This window comes from Jaculus jaculus, chromosome 1 (genome assembly GCF_020740685.1).
Source record: "Jaculus jaculus isolate mJacJac1 chromosome 1, mJacJac1.mat.Y.cur, whole genome shotgun sequence".
Lineage (NCBI taxonomy): Eukaryota > Metazoa > Chordata > Mammalia > Rodentia > Dipodidae > Jaculus > Jaculus jaculus.
This window is the reverse complement of record NC_059102.1, coordinates 306,076,105-306,100,167: the sequence shown is the minus strand read 5'-3', so window position 1 is coordinate 306,100,167 and position 24,063 is coordinate 306,076,105. Positions and strand designations below refer to the sequence as shown.

The 24,063-nt window shown below is 38.7% G+C and overlaps 1 protein-coding gene across 2 annotated transcripts in view; it reads left to right on the top strand.

Annotated features, from left to right (window-relative positions):
* Prrx1 (paired related homeobox 1) overlaps positions 1-24,063 on the top strand; it is a 74,837-nt gene that overhangs the window by 37,433 nt on the left and 13,341 nt on the right. For both annotated transcript variants that reach the window (XM_004658795.2, XM_004658796.3), the window contains exons 2-3: positions 20,329-20,504; positions 23,570-23,751. In XM_004658795.2, the coding sequence (XP_004658852.1) occupies positions 20,329-20,504; positions 23,570-23,751 (358 nt within the window). The remainder of the gene's footprint in view (positions 1-20,328; positions 20,505-23,569; positions 23,752-24,063) is intronic.

Genomic DNA, 24,063 nt, shown 5'->3' with positions numbered 1-24,063 from the left:
GTCAAGTAAAACATTTCAGAATGTGAAATCTGTTGCCAAACTACCAGGTGTCAGCTGCTCGCTAGTATGGATGCTCAACACTTTCAGCTTTGATTACTTCATCTGCAGAGTAGATAAGAGACATATGGCCTCCCACGACAGATCATGTAAGGCACGTGAGCAGTGCTTCTTAGCGAATTGTAATAGTTTGATACTTGCTTGTTAAAAAGAAATATTTAAATAGGGGCTAGAGAGGTGGTGCTTCAGTTATTTTCCTGCAAAGCCTAAGGACCCAGGTCTGAGTCCCCAAGTACCCTCATGAAGCCAACCACAAAGTTGCACATGTATCTGGAGTTTGTTTGCAGCAGCTAGAGGCCCTAGTGCAGCCATTCTCCTCTCTCTCTCTCTCTTTCTGCTTGCAAATGAATAACATTTTTTAAAGAAAAGAATTGCTTAAGAACTTACCTGAGAAGTCATATTCACCCATCACATTATATCCTTGAAGATGCAAATATTTTCTCTGTTTCACAGATTTATAATAATAATGTCATATATCTAGCATTATACATATATATGTCGCTATATCTGTCTATCTATGTAGTTACAAAACACTTGTACCTCAAAATAATTCTTCAAGACATTGGAGATGTTTGTTTTCATCATTGTTTAGTTGAGGAAGGATGCACTTGCTGAAAGGCAGTGAGTAACAGCCCATTGTGGTTCCACTACTCTGATTTCTTTTTAGCATCATTTCCAATCCACCAAGTACTTCAGAGCTACCTAAGGTGAAAATACACAAAAACAAAAACAATAAAAGGAAAATGAACAATAATGTTACAAATTGTTTGAATCAAACACCAGTTCTCAGTTAAGAAAGGAGAATAATTAATGTGATCTAGAGAAGCTAGAAAAGGAAAATAAAAATAAAATTTTAATTAAAGGATAGTGATAATAAACCTACTCATTGACCAATTTTTCCAAATATTGCTAAGCACTACTTTCCCCTGCATGCTAATTAGACAAAAGTTAGTTTTCTGGGTTGTGCTAATATAGTACTATATCTAGCTATATCTATATCTATCTATATATGTATATGTATATATATCAGAAGTATTGGGAATATAAATGAAGTAACATATGTGAGGTGTTTTATGATCTTTGGAAGAAAGGCACTATAAAAATGTAACCTGTCAACCTTCAGAGTTTGTGAACACAATTCCATTATGTCTCTCTGACAAGAGTTTTGATCTCCCCAACTTTACAAAGAATAAAGTAGGGAATGTCGATTCTTTTTTTTAAAATTTAATTTATTAGTTTTCTTTTCAGCAAATACAGGCAGTTTGGTACCATTGTTTAGGCTCATCCCTGATCTACCCCCTCCCATTGGACCCTCCTTGTTGATGTAAATGGGTCGTGAATTGTGGAGTTAACCCACAGTTATTGGTACAATAAATGTCTCTGCAAATCATGACCCAACATGTGATTCTGACATTCTTTCCACCCCCTCTTCCACAAAATTTCCCTGAGCCATGTTGGGTTCATTTTTGGTCTGCTTCAGTGCTGAGGTGTTGGGGGCCTCTGAGGCTCTGGCTCTCTGATTTGGTAGGAGTTGATTTTTCTCTGTGTTGGTCTCCTTCCCCTTTGTGCTGGTATCCGGTTCATCAGGAAAACATCACCCTTGCTTGTTTCGCCAATTGTCCTTAGTTTCAGTTGGGCCCCTTTTGAGGTATGTTGGGGCAGCTCTCTCCTTAGGATCTGCATCTATCTAAAAAAGAGAAGCAGATTCTCTAACGGAGAGTAAGTTAGCACCCAGAAAATTGAGATAACAATTACTTTTTTGATAGAGAGTTTAATAGGTGTAGGCCCTCTTGTACCCCATGATTGATGGTAGCTTGATATTGGAGAGTGAGCTTATGTTTGGGTATGGTTCTGACTTGTTTCCCAGCTCCAGCTATGGGTCTCGTACCACTGAGGGGATCAGTTAGCCAAATCAAGAGCAGTTGGTTCCCCACCATGGCTGTGTGCCACTATTACACTTGTGTGGGCATCACATCAGGTTATTTGTTGCTAATTAGGTTAGGAATGTCAATTCTTACTTGTTTTTCTGAGATGCAGGACATCTCTAGGCTGTGCTTAACTTTTTGTTTGAAACCACACACACACACACAAAGAAAAACACCAAAAACTCCAAATATTATCAGTGAAGTAGGATACATAAGATGTAACTGATTTACTGGCCATTGGTCACTTCAGTCATGGTGCAGAGCTGTCGGCAAACCTGCCTTCTCAACAGTCATGTTGTTAATGAACTCTCAAGAAGCAAGAACTACTTTTGGAAGCCAGTGACATAGATCTTCTTGTCTCCTGTTCTTAACCCCCACACAAGATGAACTCACATTCATGATAGCCTTTGGAAAAAAATAATGAAATGGTAAACAGGTTTTCTCCAGAAAATTTGGACCCTTTTCATCATATTCTGTAACCAAACAGTTTTAAATCTTAAATATTAAACTATCTCACCCAGTTTGCATATATTGTTTTTTTTTTTTTATGATCCTTGCCTTTTGGTGGACTCATCACAAGGAATTGAACTACCAGGTTTATTTCTTTTGTTACTGGATTCTTCATGCCATTACTTTTCCAGTCCTGACAAGAAATTGTTTTCCTAGAGGGACTCATAAAACTTACATAGTGGCTTTGGTCTGGGCTTTGAAACATGGACTATAAATGGTTCCAGTTGGGTGTACATCACTTGGGTTCTAGTGGGATAATCTTGATGTATAGGTATAATGATTGAATATACTTTATGATTCATCTCTAATGTTCTCCAACTTTCCTTTTTTTCCATGCTTGAATTATATGATAATTTAAGATCCCATTGATGTAGTTCTTGATTATGCCAACCAATGCAATTTGGCAGTTGACTTCATTTGGAACCTTACAGACTCTGCCTTGGTGTACTTATATTTAAAGCATCTGAAGTACCAATTTAACTTTTTTTTTCTTGTTTACAGTGACATCAGTCTTGCAGAGATATATGAGCCATTCCCTGGAAACTCCCACCAGAAACTAATATGTCAAAGCTACTACCAGACATAGTCAGTACCTGACTAGGTCATGCCAATAGGTCTCAGTAGTGTTGTAAGTTGCATAGAGGTCCCAAACAAGGCAATCTCTCACAGTGCAGCAGTTAACTGGATCTGCTCTTAGCTCTCAAGTTTATAGCACTGTTGTTTCCACTTCAGGTGAGGGTTCTCTGAGCTAAGTTAGATAAAAATATGCCTCCCACACACATTTACATACATACACATTAATCACAAGGTGTCTCCCCACTGTTAGGTATTAGATTATTTGAAAACTGTACAATGTTATAAAATGATTCATCATTTTTGTTTTCTTAAATGTTTGAATAACTAATAATTTCCCACTTTTTCTTAAAAATATCTAAAAGAAAATAAGCATCCATGAAATGTTGAAGTAAATCTGATATCTACAAAGATAACTGGTACTCATATTTAAACATCAAGAACATTGCAAATTTGACTTCAGAAACATATGTACACAAAATTATACAATGTTTGGTACACACTATTAAATTATAGATTCCCAAATTTGAGATAATTAGTAAATATAAAAATTATTCTTTTCTATATTCTCTCATTTAATTTATCTTTTTTTAGTTGGAATACAGAGGTATCCTTCATTTTAAAAAACAAGTTGTTTATTTGATTCTCATTCCCCCTCTTCTCCTCAGTACTGCTGTCTCCACATTTCTCACTTTCCCTCAATTTCTTCCTCACTTCTGTTTTTGTCACATGTGTGCCTTTAGCATCCTCTCATGCTTAGACCTACACATCTCTTTATACTTGTCCTTGCTGAACATTTTAATTTTATCTTTATAGGTTTTATCCACATTTGATAGAAATGAAATATATATATATATATATATATATATATATATATATATATATATGCATATATATATCAATTATATAGCAATCAATATATATTTGATATGTATTTTACACACACACACACACACACACACACACACACATATATATATATGGAAAGAGAGAGAGAGAGAGAGACTTGTGAATATTACAAGGTAGGATCTGTGTAACAAAGAGAACATATGGCTTTAGTCTTTCTGATACTGTGTTACTTCACTTAATATGATTCTTTCCAGGTATATCCATTTTTGTACAAATTTCACTTCATTTTTTCCATACTAGTGAATAGAATTCCACTGTGTATATGTACCACCTTATCATCATTCACTCCTCTGTCATAGAGCATCTAACTGATTCCAATTCTTTATTTTTATTTTCATTTATTTGAGAGACAGAGAGATAAAGAAAAAAACAGATGGAGAGAGAGAATTGGTGCAGCAGGGCCTCCAGCTGCTGCAAATGAACCTCAGATGCATGTGCCACCTTGTACGTCTGGCTAACATGGGTCCTGGGGAATCATTCCTGGGTCCTTTAGCTGTGTAGGCAAGCACTTTAACCAATAAGTCATTTCTCTAGCACCTGATTCAAATTGTTTTTTAAAATTATTTTTAAAGATTTTTATTCTTATTTATTTATGAAAGCAAGAGAGAGAGAGATAAAGAGAGGGAGAAAAAGAGAGAGGAGATACACCAGGGCTACTAGCCACTAAAAACACACATCAAGAACTCCAGACACATGGATTACCATGTGCATCTGGATTATGTGGGAACCTGGAGAATCAAACCCTGCAGCTTCCAATTCTTTTTTTTTTTTTTTTTTTTTTTTTTTTTGGTTTTTCGAGGTAAGGTCTCACTCTGGCCCAGGCTGACATGGAATTCACTATGTAGTCTCAGGGTGGCCTCTGAAATGCATAGCAATCCTACTTCTGCTCCCAAGTGCTGGGATTAAAGGCCTGCACCACCATGTCTGGCTCTCACAATTCTTAATGATTGTAAACAGAGCAGCAAGAAACACGTATGTGCTATAGTAGAGTGTGGAGTCCTTAGGGAGAATTCCCATATGACGCTGCTATTCCACTCTTGGGCATATACCCTAAGGGTTTCATACTCTATATTCCTCTTTGAAGCAAAGATTTATCAATTCACCAAGGATGGAGGAGAAATTTATCATTTAAGATTAGAAAATTATTAGCGATGATCTAATACCATTCTCTTTCTGGACGGCAGTAAAATCTTGGGTAAAGTATGCTTTTAAGATCACAAGACAGGGCTGGGAAGATGGATCTTTGATTAAAAGCACTTCCCATATAAGCATGAGGGCCCCAAAGGGCTCACGACCATCTCAGTTTGATTCTCTAGAAGCATATAAAACAGCGGGCTATGCATGCCTGTAACCCCAACCCTGTGACAATAAGAGACCGGAGAATCATTGGGGTTCCAGGTTCAGACTGAAATTCCGGCTCAAGGAAATCTACCTATAAATGTGACAGAAGAAGGCCTATTCCCCACTGGCATCTACATGTGCACACACACACTCAAAAAAAAGTCACATGACATTTTAAGGCCATACAGAGTAAGAGGTCAAGTTGTCTAATTTTTGATTCACTGGAGGCTCTCCCTTCCTTATATCAAGTTTTCCCCCATAAAATTTTCTATGGAAAAGGTTTATCAGTATTAAGAAGTATATAGTCATGATTGTATAAACCTGGGCTGGGGCTCTGACTAATTAGAGGTAACTTTCATATTAAAAATGGACTTTCTAATCAAGAAACTATACTAAATCTGGATTTCCGCTATTTTTTAAAAAATTTCCAACTTAGAAAATATCCTTTTTATACTTTTGTGTGGTATGTGTGCTTTGTATGGAATATGCATTGTGTGTGTCTGTGTGTGTGTGTGTGTGTGTGTGTGTGTGTACAGATATTCATGTGTACAGAGGCCAGAGGAAAATATCAAGTGTCCTCCATCAGTCTTTGGCTTTACTACCCTGAAACAGTATTTCACTGAATGTGTAGCTCCTCAGTTTTTTGTTAGATGGGCTGACCACAGAGCCCCAGTGATCCTCCTGTCCCTGTGTCCTTCAAGTGCTGGGGTTACAGGCATGAACAGCCATGCTTGGTTTTTACCATGGATGGCAGGTATCAAACTCAGCTCCTCAGGGTTATGCAATAAGCACTTTTACTTGCTGAGCTACCTCCACAGCCTCCAGCTTTAAAATTACTTTTAAGAAGTGACTTTGATAGCAATATATTGAATTTATATAGGATTAGTGGCCCAGGAAAGCCTTTTGGCCATGGGAATACCTGGGATAAAGCCAAAACTAGTCGTTTTCAGGAAAGAAAATCGTTCTAATCCTAGCCAAAGGAACTTTTCCTACAAGGGACATATGGCCACTTGTAGAAAAAAGCTCAGCATGAAATAACCAAACAGAGGAAAGAGCAGTAGCCCAGCAGGGGTTCTGCAGAATAAAACTGAATAGCAGAAAAAGCAATTTCCTCTTAAATAATATAATTTCTCTGTCTCCTCCCTCTCTTTCTTTCTCTTTTTTGAGACAGAGTCTCATGTAGACCATGATGGCCTTAAACTTACTGAGGGTGCCCTTCAGTTTCTGATCCTCCTCCCTCTACCTCCCAAATGCTGGGATAATAGATGTATGCCACCGTGCCTTGTTCACATGGTGCTGGGTATCAAGCCCATGGATTTGGACATGCCAGGCAAGCACTTTACCAACTGTACTGTAACTCTAGCTCACTGGGTTTGATTAAAAAAAATTAAATGTACCTTAGAATGTTATCACATTTTCATGCTTTCTTTGTGGGTGGAAAAACAATATGTTTATAAAATTATTTTTTACAGATGCCTCCTTAGTGTGGTAGGCAGCATGCCAGACTTGTAAAGTAAGATTTTCTAAAATGCTCTTCTTCTCCCATTTACTTATGCAACCAGTGTTTTTCTTTTTCTGTAAGAGTCTTCTGAGTTCTTTAAATCTTCAAGTCTTTTTCTAAGATATGTTACTTTAAATGTGCTGTCTTCTGAGTAAGTTAAATGCATCCTTAAATATTACACCATTTTAATCAGAATTGCAGAGGGGTAGAAGAGAAATAAAAGAGCTTTGTCAATGTTTGGATACACACTTGTAGTGGAAATAAACATGAACCTTTCCCAGTTTGTTCTTGCTCCGTGTCCAACAGATTACTTAAAAGCAATTTAAAATTTGGAAAAATTTAAAAATGGAATAAAATTAAAAAGAAGACATATATACATATGTATGTATATATATTCCTGTCACTGGTATTGAAGACACACTGGAAACAGAGGCTAAAACAATTAATGTCCCAGATGATCACTAAAGTCACTGTTTTGCTTTGTTATCCTTTTCTGGTTATTATTTTCTTTTCAATCAACAAAACTTTTCATTATGCTTTTCCTCCACCCTACCTTCTTCCTGTTGTGAATTGAACAGTATGAAAATCTTCTGGCAGCTTTCAGATGATGGTATTTGGAAGTGGTGATCATGACATGAGTCACAGTGACACATAGATTATTCATACGTTTCCACTCAGGCAGACGGCTCACCTACTAGCAAGGACTTCTTAAGGCTGTTCAAAATCAGGGCATATGATTCAGTGGAATAAGATTACTCCACATGGATGTTTGGTTATTTTGCTACAATATAACTTCCCTTTTCTCATATGACTTTAGAACATCAACTACTTTGCTTGTTAAAACAGTCACATATCCCTAGAGAAAAAAACCACCATATAATTGTTAGATGTGATTGGCAGGCAGTAATGTTTCTGTATGTTGGAGAATGAGTTAGCCAGCCTTTTTCCCAAGTTCCTTTGCCTGAGAAAGGAGACAAGTAATTGTAGATAACTAACTAGAAGAAAATACAACCTAAAGCGAACCATGTATTTTTATTTTTTTTTGAAACAGAAATAATTGCATCAACTCAGGTCTTTTGAGACTTCTTTTGTCTTTTCTGAGAACTAGATGGTCAATAATTCTGTGTCCCCATTGTCAAAATCTGGCATTTATTTAGTGCTACTAAGATGTTTAAAGCTATGTTCTATACATTTTGTTCACTGCCTTAATTACATTTCTATTGGGAATTACTGATAATTAGTTATGCAATTCACTAATTTACTTTATATGCCTTATAAAGACCACAGTAGCCTTAATCACTAGAAAATTTGCATGTTAAGGTCTTTGTGTAGAAACTGATACTTAAAAGAGCTGTCACGTAAGTCAGAAAGAGATGCTGAGCTACAAGACAACATAAAGAAACACATGTTATTGTAATGTCTCTGACCTAGTACACTTTTATATTTCTCTGGCCCATTGCCGAATCAAATGGACACCAACCTGTAATTTATATCCTATCTTCTTACTTTTCTGTTATCGTACTTGTGATTTCTCCTCCCAAATCAATTATAAAAATCCCATGAGGGCTGGAGAGATGGCTTGGCAGTAAGTCACTTGCCTGTGAAGCCTAAGGACCCATGTTTGACTCTCCAGATCCCATGTAAGCCAGTTGCACAAGGTGACAAAGCTTGCAAGGTTGTATATGCACACAAAGTGGCTCATGCATCTGGAGTTCGATTACAGTGGCTGGAGGCCCTGGTGCACCAATTCCCTCTCAGTCTCTCTGACTCTGTCAGACTTCTTTGTATTTGAACATCCTCCTTGCCTGACTTGTAGTAGGCCAGAAACTGATATTTTGGGGTAATAGTGTGAAGATGTGAACATGTATATTAGTTTCATCCACCGTTATTGACACTAAGTTTGGGATCAGCCTACAGTGGTTGATACAGTCTCTGTAGCAAGGTGAGTGCTCCCTAACCTATGGCTAGGACATCAGAGATGGTGGAGGAGATGAAACAAGTCTGTAGTTATTGTTTCCCTTTTCCTTTAGAGAATAGAGTAACTGACTGACTCTTAGATTTCTTTCTCTAGACTATAGCTATAGGTAAGAAATTTCTTATAAAATAAGAGTTCATATTAATTTCAATTTGGAGATTTCTCCCCATGAAATGCTTTTGGCATGCAGAAATGTATCAAGCACTTGAGCTTTCCCCAGGTATATAATTAAAGCACACAGCCATTTTGCAATTTTTCATCTATTCCAAAATTTTCTTTAAAAAATTGCCTCTTATTGCCTCCAAAGGAGCATAGGTCATTCAAACAAACAATTATTAAAAGCTTTTATTGGGATAGGTACTAGAAATATGAAAGCAGTTCCACAGTGATGGATTTGAAGAGATCTCAGTGAAATATGCTAAAGTCTAACATCAGCTCAGCCAGCAACTCCTCTGAATTACAGTCTGATCTCCTACATCCCAAAGCCACTGTCATTTTTATAACCTTTCCATAGGAACTGATGCACACTATCTTCCAAGGAAAAATATAAGGATGTATAACTAGTTGTTGTAACTTGCGTCATTTAAAAACATCAGTATCATTTGTATTTCAAAGCAATTGCCATGAAGTAAATGCATATTATTCCCTCTCCCAGCTTCTCTGTCCCTCAAAGTCATGTGTTACAACTCTAACCTTCAAAATGATGCTATTCGAATGTCAGACCCTTGGGAAGTAATTAGGATTAGATGAAGCCATGTGGGTGGGATTCCCATGTTTGAAGTGTTGCCCTTATTAACTAGAGAGTTCCCTCTCTCTGCCTCTCTCCCTACCTCTCTCTCTCCCTCTCCCTGTTACTTGTCAAGCTGGTGGTAGAATCTGTCTGTCCAGAACTGAATAGGTTTGCACTTAGACCTTGAGTTTCCCCAACCTCCAGACTGTGAGGAACAAATTTCTATTATTTAAGCCACCTAGCCTATGGCAATTTGTTAGGAAGCCTGGAATGACAGATAGCAAGTTACATATAAGAAAATGTAAACTGAGCCAGGCATGGTGGTGCATGCCTTTAATCCCAACACTTGGAGGCAGAGGTAGAAAAACAGCTGTGGGTTTGAGGTCACCCTGAGACTACATATTGAATTCCAGGTCAGCCTAGGTAGAGCAAAATCTTACCTTGAAAAACCAACAACAACAACAACAAAAAAAAAAAGAAAGAAAGAAAGAAAGAAAGAAAGAAAGAAAGAAAGAAAGAAAGAAAGAGAGAAGGAAAGAAAGAAAGAAAATGGAAACCAAAAGATACTATAGAGTGGCAAAAAATTTTCCAGGCTTTATACTGCTGTTTATGAATATTTGAGTTTTCTGTTTTTTTATTATTTTATTTTTGACAATTTCATTCATGTATATAAAGCATTATGGTCACATTCACTTCCATATCCTCTTTTCTCTCTCTCTAGCTCCCACTAAATGCCCTCTTCCCATCCAATACCCTTTATGTTTTCATATGCTTTCACTTGTTCTTCAAGGAGAAGTTTAATTTCTTTGTCTAAGCAGTGTTTTTAAACATCAGACTTCTCATATTGGGAACATTAGCATATTCCTATCTTCATGTTATTTTGATATCTGAGACCAGAAGGACTTTAATTTCCTATTCAGACCACCTCATTTACCCTATAGTACCACAAAATTACCATTAGTTTTATCTTTTATGTTGATAACAAGCTAACTTTCTGTTTCCTATGGCTTCTCTGCTAATGGCATTTTGTCCTTTTAACCTATGAATAAGAAATTATAAAGCAATACAAGAAATGCCCTATTTTCAAGAGTTCAAATACCTCCCAATTATTTTTCCATCCAGGAAGAAGGGACCGTCCCTCTTCCTTTACTCCATCCTTCTAAGAGTTGGACTTCCTCATTCATTCTTGCCAGCCAGGTGTGTTTGTTTAAATGGTTATGACAAGATTTTAAGATGACACTTAAAAATGCAAAAGAAAGGAATTAAAAAAAAAAACTGATGTAGTATTCAATTCTTGTGAAGTTGCCAGTTCCTGTTGGTAATGCAGTGATTGATGTGATGTCGTTTACAAAGTGACAACAGTCTGGCTACACAGGAAAATGTCTCTAGAAGAAGACAGGAGTATGTGCTTCACCCAGAGCTGTTTGCAACCCTTACCAGATACCATATCCTTCAAGAGGACCACACACCTGGAATATTGAAAGCTTGGGAAGTTTTAAAAATCTTATAATCACTCTTTTGCCAAAACTTTGTTTTTGTTGGTTTATTTTTTATCTTTCGGACTTTCCCCAAAATGCTCAGGCATTTTTGTTTCTAAAGTCACCAAGTAAATATTGAGTAACATGACCCAATCTTTGTGTTTTTAGACATGTGGCAACCAAATTAGTTAATACAAAGCAAATTAACTTGGAAATAATTAAGTTTCATAGCCTTGGTTGGCCTTTGGCCTCCTTCCCTTTTCCTGTTTTGAAAATATTAATTTCTAAAAAAGACTACTTATTAAAGATATCAAATTCATACCTATTTGAGTGCCACAAACTGCTTCCTTTCTGAATATTTCTTTACAGAAATAGAAAAAAATTGGCTTTGTAGAAAGGCAGTGATTGGCTAACAGAAGAATAGTGTCCCCAGTGGAGGCTTTGGGACTAACATTTATGTGAACTTTTTTTATGCAGTGTTGGGTCTACCATCATGTCCCATTTTTTGCTGATTTTTAAAGCTTTTTTTAAAATTCATTTTCCAATTACTTGTCCTCAGTTCACTTTCATCAGTCTTGACTAAGCTATCTTACCACAGCTAAAGACCCTTCTGGCTTTCTCTACAGTTCTTCTGTGTGAGGATAGCATACTACCAACAGCAAACAGAAGGAAAATGGAACAGCAGCAATGGTTTTGTCCATTTTCAAGGAGAAATCACACCAACAATGGTAGTGAGAAAATCAACTTGCAGAGACCTTCTCTGTGCTAAATGGTATGCATAAAATGTATACATTAAATCACCAAGCAATCCTGGGTAGTAAGTAGCATAGCTCTTATTTAATTGTTTTGAAAATGAAGGCTCTGAGAAGGGAAGCATGCTGTCCAAGGCCACACAGATAGTAAGGAGCCGAAGGCCACAGGGGTGCACAGATTACCCTGGCTTTTGTGCTGGCTTACTGGCTTACTTTCTACTGCTCCTGTGTTCTCTCCCCCTTACAATTAGCTGGAGCCAATGAAAGGTTCTTATCTTTTTACTTAATCGTCTTCATGTATTTTATTACCCATAGAGAAATTGGGGGCAGTATATATGTTTGAAGTGAGATCATTATGTATTTAGTAAAGCAAAAGTATTATACCCAATAACTCAAGTCTGAGAATTGTTTGTTGTAGTGGCTGTGTTGGGAACCAGGGGTTCACAATACTGCACAAGGGCTTATTCATTGAGCTAACCTCCAGCTCTATACTAAGAATGCTAGTATATGATTATTTAATAGCATGTTATTCATTAATTTTGTTTGTCAAGCAATGATAAAAGTTTCAATTAAACATAAACACAAATTTACTCTGAATTCATAGCTTAAAACAGACCCTCGGGCTGGAGAGATGGCTTAGCGGTTAAGCGCTTGCCTGTGAAGCCTAAGGACCCCGGTTCGAGGCTCGCTTCCCCAGGTCCCACGTTAGCCAGATGCACAAGGGGGCGCACGCGTCTGGAGTTCGTGTGCAGAGGCTGGAAGCCCTGGCGCGCCTATTCTCTCTCTCTCCCTCTATCTGTCTTTCTCTCTGTGTCTGTCGCTCTCAAATAAATAAATAAATAAATGATTTAAAAAAAAAAAAAAACAGACCCTCAATCATGCAGAACATCCGGAAGTAATCAAGAAGAAGGCCAAAGGTCTGATACAGGAATACATAGGAAGGCTTTCTTTAAAAAAAAGTTATTTATTTATTTGCAAATAAAAAGAGATGAGAAGGAGAGAGAATGAATGAATGGATGGATAGGTGCACCAGGACTTCTAGCCAATGAAAAGGAACTCCAGACACATGTACCACTTCGTGCATCCAGCTTTATGTGGATTCTGGGGAATCGAACTGGGTTTTTAGGCTTTGCTGGCTAGCACCTTCACCAAAAAAGAATCTCCCCAGACCAAGGAAGGCTTTCTTTATGTTGGGTACCTTTAGGAATTCTGGTCAGTAATCCTGTGAGAGAAGTACAGTAACAGAATTAAAACAGATAAAGTGGTATGGATTTTGTTAACATTGTTGGCACTCCACTTTTGCCTTAAAGAGGTGAAAAGGCATAGATGAAGGATTTGAAGCAATGTCAATCACATTACAGTGCTGAATAGTCTGCAGTGTCTTATTTTAAAGGTTATTTGTCTACAATGAGAACTAAACTTTGAGCTATGTCTACAAAGAGCCATGGTAACTTTACACAGAACCATCCAAGACATTCAAAATAATGTTTTTGTATGTTTTCAAAAGCATTTTTCTCTAAAATCATCCTTTTCCAATTATATTTTAGGCACTTTAACATGAATTTGAAAGCCACAGTCTGCTATCTGGCTACATATAAATAACCCAAATCCTTGCCAAGTTGACAGTAAAGGGAAAGGTACCCATGTTTAGTTTTGGCATACAATGCCTGGGCTCTGGCAGTTACGATGTGATGATGTACCCAAGAGAGACTAATGACTAGCTAGCTGAGCACTTGTACTGTCAGAGACCTGGTCACTCTGTAGTGAATGAGATTCAATAGTGGAAGACCATTGAAAGACTAAGCTTTTGAGAAGGCACAGGCACACTGCTAAACTTGGCCTTGGTCGTCATGATGTGCTAAGCTCCATTTATATTGCAACAGTCATTTTAGTGAAATGATCCGTGTGCCATTTATCAAGGCATATATTAAAAGGATGCTGTCCTAATTTCAGTTAAGGCTAACTGTAACCAAACAAACACAAATGAATGCCACAGCTTATTTCGCTGCTTTTCATAGGTCTTGCAATAAAAACTACACAGTTTTTAGTGGCTTTTGCAATTATACTTCCTTTCAATTTTCCAAAGGTTACAGAGCCCGAGCCACACAAATCCCATTAAAGTAAGTAGCTGTTGTGCAATGGAAGTTGCTTGGAAACATTCTTCAGTGCCCATAAAATGATCAGCGGGCTGAGCTTCAGATCCGCTCGCCTGCCATGTTCTCTACCAAAAGGCAGATGACAAGCTTTGATGTGGTGATTGGTTTCTGCTACTGAAGCTGGCATTTTATCTTCTTGCATCATATTTCTTCCCAAATTGATGTGACTCAGGCAGAGGAAGCACATTTTTACTCCTATTTTCTTCCTAAAATATGTTTTTACTGTACCTTTAAATTATCTTGTGCTGACTGTTGTCTTGGGATCTTTAAGGATCCTCCCATATGATGCAGAGCAGCAGAGGGTCAGGGATGTCTGGAGTTAACACAGCCTGCATGAGGAATGTGAGGCCTTTGTGAGAAGAGGTCACCATATACTGCCTGGTCCCCATGTTTGAAGATGTCATTCTTGACTTCTCCACCCTCCCTCTAGAGCAAATCAGACAGTCACATGAAGAGTGCAGTAAACTTTATGCTATAGCCCAGGGCACAGATACTGTTCCCTGCATGTCATCTTTGGATACATGGGTATCTTTCTGCAGCTTGTGGCATGGGCTTGCTTCATGTGTGCTTCTCACATCTTAATACACCGGGAGCACCATCTTTATAGCATCTCTTTCTTGCATGTGTTCCTGTTTGTTATATGACTCACTTATCCTGGAGTTTCTTTTCACCTAAGGGATGAAAATAAAGAGCTAATTTCCGCATTTGCAAAGGAACAAGTCACTTTCTTGTCTCCATATCTGAAGATCAACCTATTTGAAACAGAAACACTTCATGTAAAAGCTAATTGCTTTTTCTCTGTACTTAAAGTTATCCAGAGATAGACATAATGTAACCTAATTGCTTTGCACTATTAAAAAACCAGGGCTGGAGAGATGGCTTAGCGGTTAAGTGCTCACCTGTGAAGCCTATGGACCCCGGTTCGAGGCTAGGTTCCCCAGGTCCCACGTTAGCCAGATGCACAAGGGGGCGCATGTGTCTGGAGTTTGTTTGCAGTGGCTGGAGGCCCTGGCGCGCCCATTCTCTCTCTCTCCCTCTATCTGTCTTTCTCTCTGTGTCTGTTGCTCTCAAATAAATAAATAAAAAGTGAACAAAAAATATTAAAAAACAATCACTGTAGGGCTGGACAGATAGAGATAGCTTAGTGGTTAAGGTGCTTGGCTGTGAAGCCTAAGGACCCAAATTTGATTTCCCAGTGCCCTTGAAAGCCAGATGCACAAGGTGGTGCATGCAACTGGAGTTCATTTGCAGTGGTTGGAGGCTCTGGAATGCTCACTCATTCTCTCTTTCATAAATAAATAAATAATTGAAAAAAATCATTGGAATTTAGTACTGGAGAGATAGCTTAGCAGTTAAGTGCTTACCTATGAAACCTAAGGACCTTGGTTCAAGGCTCGATTCCCCAGGACCCACGTAAGCCAGATGCACAAGGTGGTGCATGCATCTGGAGTTCGTTTTCAGTGGCTGTAGGCCCTGGCGCACCCATTCTCTCTCTCTATCTGCCTTTCTCTGTCTGTAGTTCTCAAATAAATAAATAAAAAATAAATGAAAACATTAAAACATCATTGGAATTCAGAAACTACTAAATCTTTTAGGCTTCAGGTGAGTTACTAAAGATCACATATTTTGGGGCTGCACAATACTAATTCTTATAACTTTTACTGTCTTTTTTCCTATAGTAATGCCTGAATACATGCAGGTGAAAAAAACCTTGACATAGAAAGAATGGGGCTATAACATTTTAATTTTTTGTTTATTTTTATTTATTTACTTGAGGGCAACAGACAGAGAGAGAAAGAAGCAGAGAAAGAGAGAGAATGGGCGTGCCAGGGCCTCCAGCCACTGCAAACGAACTCCAGATGCGTGTGCCCCCTTGTGCATCTGGCTAACGTGGGTCCTGGGGAATTGAGCCTCCACCCAGGGTCCTTAGGCTTCACAGGCAAGTGCTTAACTGCTAAGCCATTTCTCCAGCCCCTGGGGCCATAATTTTTAAAATAATTTGATAAGATAATAATGTATGTATAAACCAAGAAAAGATCAACAGGGACTAGCGCTATGACCAAACATTTGAGACTTAGCTTAGGAATCACATTTTGATGGATGTCTTATGATGAAAGAGTCATGCCCGAAGTAATGGAAGATGAAGGTTTACCATTGTGAGAGAGTAAACAGCAAACACACAGGCCACTGAGAAAGAAAATGCAAGAACACGCCCGAGTCAAAATATGCATCCAGGGTGAGGTGACTGCATTTTTAGTGGATATTCTGCAAGAATGGCATGTGGTACATTGATTCTCTTTCTTTACAACTATTCATAGTAGCTAGTATGGCAAAACCTTTCTCATAAATATTCTTCCTGGGCAGAGGTTGATTTATGTTTCTGATGCTGCATCCTTGTTTCTCTCTTGTATAGCATGTAGGTGATTTGTACTTAAGGACAGAATGGAATTAGGTGTCTTGGCTTCTAGCTGTGGCTGGACACCTCAGACTCTAATTGTGATTTTTTGATCAAGTCACTTTATTTTTCTAAGTCTCTACCTCATCTATAAAATAGGATGGTTAGTTTAGAAAATCTCTTGGGTTTTAGTTGGTGCTAATATTTTATGATTCACAATTGAAAGTGACACCACATATGTTTATAAAACCATCTCCATCTCACCTGGGTTTTTTTGTTAATTTTTATTTTATTTATTTATTTATTTGAGAGCGACAAACACAGAGAGAAAGACAGATAGAGGGAGAGAGAGAGAATGGGCGCACCAGGGCTTCCAGCCTCTGCAAACGAACTCCAGACGTGTGCGCCCCCTTGTGCATCTGGCTAACGTGGGACCTGGGGAACCGAGCCCCGAACCAGGGTCCTTAGGCTTCACAGGCAAGCGTTTAACCACTAAGCCATCTCTCCAGCCCTCACCTTTTTTTTTTTTCTTATTTAAAGGGCGTTAATAACTGAAAACTTACCAATTATTTAAACCAAAAAATGTAACAATACATAATAACTAGCTTGGATTTGAATCATGATTTCAATTAATATGCATTCACAACTTTTAGTTAACTTGCAGTAAACTAATTAAAAACATGCAGTAAATCCTAACTACTTCAGAAAGCCAGAAAAATGATGTGCTCCTATTAATCACTTGATCCCCATTATCTTGGATAGCGTGTTTTAAAATCGGCCTTCACTATGGTTATATTAACAAGAAAGATGATCCTTTTTCAATGATGAAAGCACACTGCTTTCTCTCTGTTCTGTTTATTCAGAGCCCATTTCTGATAAATGTGTTTATTGCGGGTTTTTCAGATGCCCTGCATCTGTAAACTTTTGCAGTGTTCGTGTATACTCTCACAGTGCTGACGACAGGATGGTACTGTGCTGGACCCCATTCTGCACTGGGGAGGGGAACAGGGACCTCTGTGAGTAGTGAGCAAAAACAGACAAGCCAAAAGACTGCCACTCAAGCTGTCTCTGTTGCCCATTCATTGTCTCTTTTTATTATATTTGTGCTTTAAAGGACATTTACCAGATCCAGACTCCTGGGACCCCTGTTATTTGTGCGTCTTTTCTCACCTTCAACATGATCTGGACTGATGTTTTCATTTGTTAAAAACAACAAGAACATTCACTGGGAAACTTTTGCTGGAATCATTTCAGGTCATCATAGCTATTTATTCCCTGTCATAAACTATAATTCTCCATTTCCCTTACTCCCATGTCAGGGGACTTAGTGGTTTATGGTGGACAGTCAATGGAATTTGAATGAATAGTGGAAGATCTCAAAGAACTACTGAGAGATTATACAGCAGGTTTTAGCAAGAAAATAAAGCATAAAATATTCTCGATTTTGATCACCATTTGTCAGTGCAAGAAGAAATGAGCTCACAAAATAGCATAAAGCATTGAATCTTTGTGGTGATACCCAAGAATTTTCTTTGAGGAAGAAAACAAATTGTGGCATATTGGCTTAATATGATATTTTCTTTAATTTAAAATATATTTTTTAAACTCTGATCGTTCTCAGTTTCAGGAAAGTATGGAAGCTAGAGACATTTTGGAGATTTCTGTTTAGAGGGAACAAGAAATTCAGGTCAGGGTGCTGCCTTACAATCCAGAAAAATCCAGAGAGATCTGAGGTGCAACGCTTGCAGAACTGTCCATAAAAAGATCTGGACAAGGGGATGGAAAGATGGCTTAGTGGTTAAGGCACTTGCTGGCAAAACAAAGGACTTTGGATTGATTCCCCAGGACCCACATAAGCCAGATGTACACAGTAGCACATGTGTCTGGAGTTTGCTTGCAGTGGCTGGAAGCCCTGGTGTGCCCATTCTCTCTCTGTCTCCTTCTCTCTCTCTCTCTCTCAATCTGCTTCTTTCTCTTTCTCAAATAAATAAATAAATAAAAAATATTTAAAAAAAAGATTTAGACAAAATAAGGGGAACAAGACAAATGCTTCCAAACATTTGAATAGGTTGGAGAATGTAGATACAGACATCAATTATTAGAAGGCATTAGGTCATAGGTGTTTGAATTATAGTGTTGATATTATTTTAAACTAAATAGTAGTATTGGTGATGTTGGCTGAGTTTTTCTGGGCCTAGGTAGGTCTTGAGAATATTTATTAGAAGCCGTGTGTGTTGGCGCACGCCTTTAATCCCAGCACTTGGGAGGCAGAGGTAGGAGGATCGCAGTGAGTTCGAGGCCACCCTGAGACTACATAGTGAATTCCAGGTCAGCCTGAGCTAGAGTGAAACCCTACCTCGAAAAACAAACAAAAAAATTAAACTCTCATAAAATCAAAGTCTGATTGTATTTTCGCCTTAATTACATATTATTTTCCATGTGAATATCCATTATTTAATATTCTGTGCTTGATATTCATTATTTGGCCCTTGTATGAAGACACCATTTCTGCTGAAATAAAGCTATACACTTCATGTAATTTGGTTTGAAAATCTTTAGGAATGTTTATATTATGGTATTTTTATGAATAAAACTTCCTTAAATATTTTTTAAAAAATATTAAATTGTCTCTATTTTCAAAATGTGGTTCATATGACATCCTTATAATAGTGTGATAGAAACGCCATTCAAGAACGGCTCCTAGGTGAGGTGCATAAGTGTGGAAAGCAGAAAGGACTAATTGTTCTCACTCATAAAGCAGAGAGAATGGCACTGAGATGGCCAGCTGGTCATGTTGCACCTTGTCATGTTGCATCCACAATCGGGAGGCTGAAGATGAACAGGAGGTTGGGAAGAACTACAAAACTTTAAGGCCAACGCCCAGCGATTTGTTTCCTCCAGCAAGGCTCCACCTCTTATAAGTTCCACCACCCTCCAAAGTAGTGCAGTGTTCAAACACATGAGCGTATGAGTGATGATTTGAATTCAAGCCACAACAAAATGTGAGTTCAGTTCATCAGACTGAGCCTCCAACTTAGGCAGGGGAAATTCATGTTGTAATCTCCGTGAACCACCTAGGCTGTGCAGAAACTTGGGAAACAGCTGGAGGGTGGTGATGGGACAGCTTTCTCTCACTTGGTTTCCATCACTCTTGTCTGTGACTAGGTGAGGGTGCAACATAGGGATAAACTCCTCTAGGTGATGTGCAAGCCAAAGTGTCTTTGAGAGAACTCAGAGCAAACCCAGGAGAGAACCCAGCAGATAAAAAAAGTTGAAGTCCATAATTATCTCCAAGGGCTCCCAAATTCTTCGGACACCATAACAATGTGAGGTAAAACTGTTTTCGGAACTCAGGGTCTTATTCCTTGGTCTTTTATTAGAGTGAGTCCAACCAAGTATACTGTTCTCTTGGGTTTCTGATGTTGTGACATTAACTTTGATCTAGGCTGAAGCCTGCCTTAGCTAACAGTATGGAACCTTGAGTGAGTGCTCTTAGAGATTAGTCATTGTTTTGGAAAGTATGCATGAAACCTCTCTGATTTGGTTTGAATAGTTTCTTCTTTGTAAGTGTGCAATTGTGTTCACATGTCTATGTTGAGACAAAGGATCCAGGGAATAATGGGAATAATGCTATATGAAGAGCATACTATTGTGTAAAGGAGATAAAATACAAAAACATCCACCCTTCTTCCTCTGTTAGTGAAAAACAGAAAACATGGGCAAAAGTCTGTTTTTCTCTAAAGCCCTCTTGACAAAACAGGTTTCAAGACGCATGCAAGTGGTGTTTTCTGTTGACTCAGGTCTATTCCATGTTAAGATGTGAGAAGCAAGCATTGGAACTCCTGTGGGTTCCTGATGTATGAACTTACAGACACATTTATGCAATCTAAATAGCATTTGGCTATGGTGTTTTGCGAAGAATGTGAGCAAAAGAAGCCATCTCCCATGTAGATAAGTAAAAGTAGGCTAACTGGGCCTTCTGTTTTCCTTATCAACTTAACTCCTTCTCAATGAATCACATTGCAGATGACCAGCTGAACTCAGAGGAAAAGAAGAAGAGAAAGCAGAGGAGGAACAGGACCACTTTCAATAGCAGCCAGCTGCAGGCTTTGGAGCGCGTTTTCGAGCGAACACATTACCCTGATGCTTTTGTGCGAGAAGACCTCGCCCGTCGGGTGAACCTCACCGAGGCCAGAGTGCAGGTAATTCATGCTGTGTGTGTGTGGTGGTGGGGGGGGCTGGCACCAAGTGTCTCCTCCACAGAGACACTTCCCTGAAGACTATTTAGGAATACAAGCCGTAGACTTGGTGAGCTGGTACTTATAAGTGCTATATATTGGCAGCATGGCAGCAGCTGTCAATTACCAGGTTTGTTTCTTTGGGCTGGACAACATTTTTGAAGAATCAAGTAGAACACCTTTAGAAAAGGCAAAATAGTCCCTAGGGAGCCCATCTCCTCCTTGTTGTTTCTGGCTCTTGCAGATCAGTGTCGTAAAAACTGTCCCTCTGAGTACTTGAGTCTGTTCTCAGCAGGGCTAAAGACATTAACTCCCATTCACCTGAAATTTCCTCACAAGCCATTGGGAGTCTATAAATATTCCAGAAATTTGTGCTCAGTACCCACAATAATGAATGCCAGTGGAAGTGGGAGATGGATGTTGGGAAACTGAGTTAAGAGACCACTCAAGTTTATGATTGAATATGTCCTCCCAGTTTTTCTGTGAAGTAGAAAAAGGTAAGGGTATGTACAATATTGGCATTCCCTTCAGCTTGAAGAGGAGGGTGAAAAAAAAAATTTCCCATGGGAATACAAGGGCTTCCCCAAATTTGTCCCCAAGTGTCAGAGGAAGAATGTGAATCACAAAAGAAGAGGGTCATCTAGGGCCCCAAGGACCATGAAGGTAGTAAGGCAAAGATGTGAGAATGTTCATTTGTGTCTGGCAGCCCCTCAGAGCTTGAGTGAATACTATGCAAGGACCTTACTTAGTCCTGGTTTCTGAATCCCACCATCCAAAATAGAAGAACTTCAGTTCACCAGCTGCAGCTTCTCCCAGGCAGTTCTTCATATAGGACTCTTAAATCCCTTCTACTCACCTAACTCCATTCCACCCTTAATCTCTGTCTCTCCTTTTTGGAAATCTCAGTGTACAGTGGAGTAATGAGTAATTTTAAACTAGCAACCCACAATATATGTTTTTTTTTAATATTTGCAAACAGAGAGAGATTGAGAGAGAGAGAGAGAGAGAGAGAGAGAGAGACAGAGAGACAGAGAATGGGTGCACCAGGGTCTCCTGCCACTGCAAATGACCCCCAGATGCATGAGTCACCCTGTGCATCTGATTTTATGTGAATACTGGGGAGTCAAACCTGGGCTGCCTGGCTTTGCAAAAAAGTACCATCTTTCCAGCCCTTCTACAGTACATTCAAACACTAGTTCGCTACAGTGGTCTGAATTTTCAAGAGAGAAATATGGATCATGAGATAATAGAAATTTAAAAAAATAAAAAAGAGTAATTTTTGACATGGGAAACTAATATGCCTTAATTAATCCTGTACTGTGAAACAACATAGATTTTTTTAGATGACTGTTGTCCCCTAAAGGAATGCAAATTTCTCACATCATACAGTAAAATTCTTTGGGTTATAATTTCATCTAAAATACTTGATTAACACTTTTCTGTCTTTCTTTAATAGGTTTTGATCTATTAGTAGAGAGTTACTAAAATTTCTTATCTCTCTAATCTCAGCATTTAATATAAGGTCTGCACACCAAGGAAAACTTCATAGAGACTTCCTGAATGACTGAATGAATAAATAAAAATTCAGTTACTGCCTGGAAGAGTTATATGTTCATGAGATGGACATACTTGCATTTAAAAACTTAGCCATTTAATTTGGAGGTTGACCTAATCTCATTGAACCTATTTCCTAGACTCTAAAGCAGACATGATTAAATAATATGTGGAATTGTTATAGTGATGAGAAGAAATGTCTATGAATCCCTACACAAGTTTCTAGTCCTAGTAGCACTTAAATGATGAGTTTGCTTTTAGCTTTCAGAGACTCTAAGGTCACTCAGATCCCTTGAGATCTGTGAATAAATGCAGTCCAGTCAACTTCTCACTCTTAATGTCTGTATCTCTCTGTCAGAAGTGGCTTTCCTAAACTTCGGTTGACTTCCCTATCTGGGTTCAGCATATCAGAACTGCTAGAGCCTTAATAACTAGTAGTTGGCAGGAGCCAGGGTACGAAGGGGGGAGCATGTGCCTGCCATGCCTTGGTCTTCAGAGTCTTTGAATGACTGAGCTCTCATAATGGCAGTCAATTTAATGGGGCACACTTTACAGGTTGGTTCTTCTATTGCTTCCTCTCTCCTCACATGATGGTCTTATACCTTTCATGTAAATCATTTTCTCATTAACTCTTTCACAGAGGGTACACTTTCAGAGAGATGGAGACTTTAAATAGTAACTACTATGTAAGGAGGTAAGGATTCTACATTTTGAAGAATCCTGGAAACATTTTCGGGGAACAAAATCATTGTACCCATGGCAAAAGTCTGTGAAGTCTCTCGTCTTTTATTGATTATCACTACAACGGATTATGATCATTTTGTGCTGCTTCATGAATTAATCTTAAACCTAATTCTGGCTTCTTCATTACTAGAAATACTTAAGTTTTCCTTTTCATTTTTTCATTTTTTTTTTTTTTTTTGAAGCAGGGTCTCACTCTAGCCTAGACTGATTTGGAATTCACTCTGTAGTCCAGGCTGGCCTTGAAGTCGCTGTGGTCCTCCTAGCTCAGCCTCTGGAATGCTAGCATTAAAGGGTGTGTGTTCTATCACTCCCAGCTACTGATTTTCCTTTGTCTCCCTTCCCTTCTCCTTCTTACTTTCATTCCTCCTTCCTTCCTTCCTTCCTTCCTTCCTTCCTTCCTTCCTTCCTTCCTTCCTTCCTTCCTTCCTTCCTTCCTTCCATCTCCTTCTTCTTTTTCTTTTCTTTTTGTGCTGGTTACTGAAACCCATTTTGTACACACTAAGCACATACTCTACCACTGAGGTGCTTCGCAATCTCATAGTCTTTTTGCTTAAGAGTATGACCCACCAGAGAAGGACTTTGACATATTTCTATTATTCTAGGAAGAATTCAAGACCTGTCTTATGTTTTCCTTGGGAAGGCATCATATATTAAAACCAACTGGAATTTTACTTTTGTAACCTATTTTTCCTCTCCCTCCTTATGTCTCTCTCTTCTTAACAATTTTCCAGGTGTGGTTTCAGAACCGAAGAGCTAAGTTCCGCAGGAATGAGAGAGCCATGCTGGCCAATAAAAATGCTTCCCTCCTCAAGTCCTACTCAGGAGATGTGACTGCTGTGGAGCAGCCGATTGTACCTCGTCCTGCTCCCAGACCCACCGATTATCTCTCCTGGGGGACAGCCTCTCCGTACAGGTGAATGACTGGCCCACTTTCCCTAGCTCCACATCCACATATTTCTCAGCATTTGGTCACACTCAAAGCTGCTTTTGTAGCTGGCTGACATTTCTTACTGGGTTAACCACTTCAGAGACATTCAACTTGCTGACATCCCAAAATTATCACAAGAGATTACTAGTTGCCCCAGGTACAGGGTTTGGAGCAGAAGCAAGAGGGGCAGGCCATCAGCAATCTCCTGTTGAACTGAGGAACTATTACCAAAGCTGGGAAAGAATCTAAAAGAACATAACATAACCTCTGTAAACTGTGTCCAGTGCCCCTCATGGA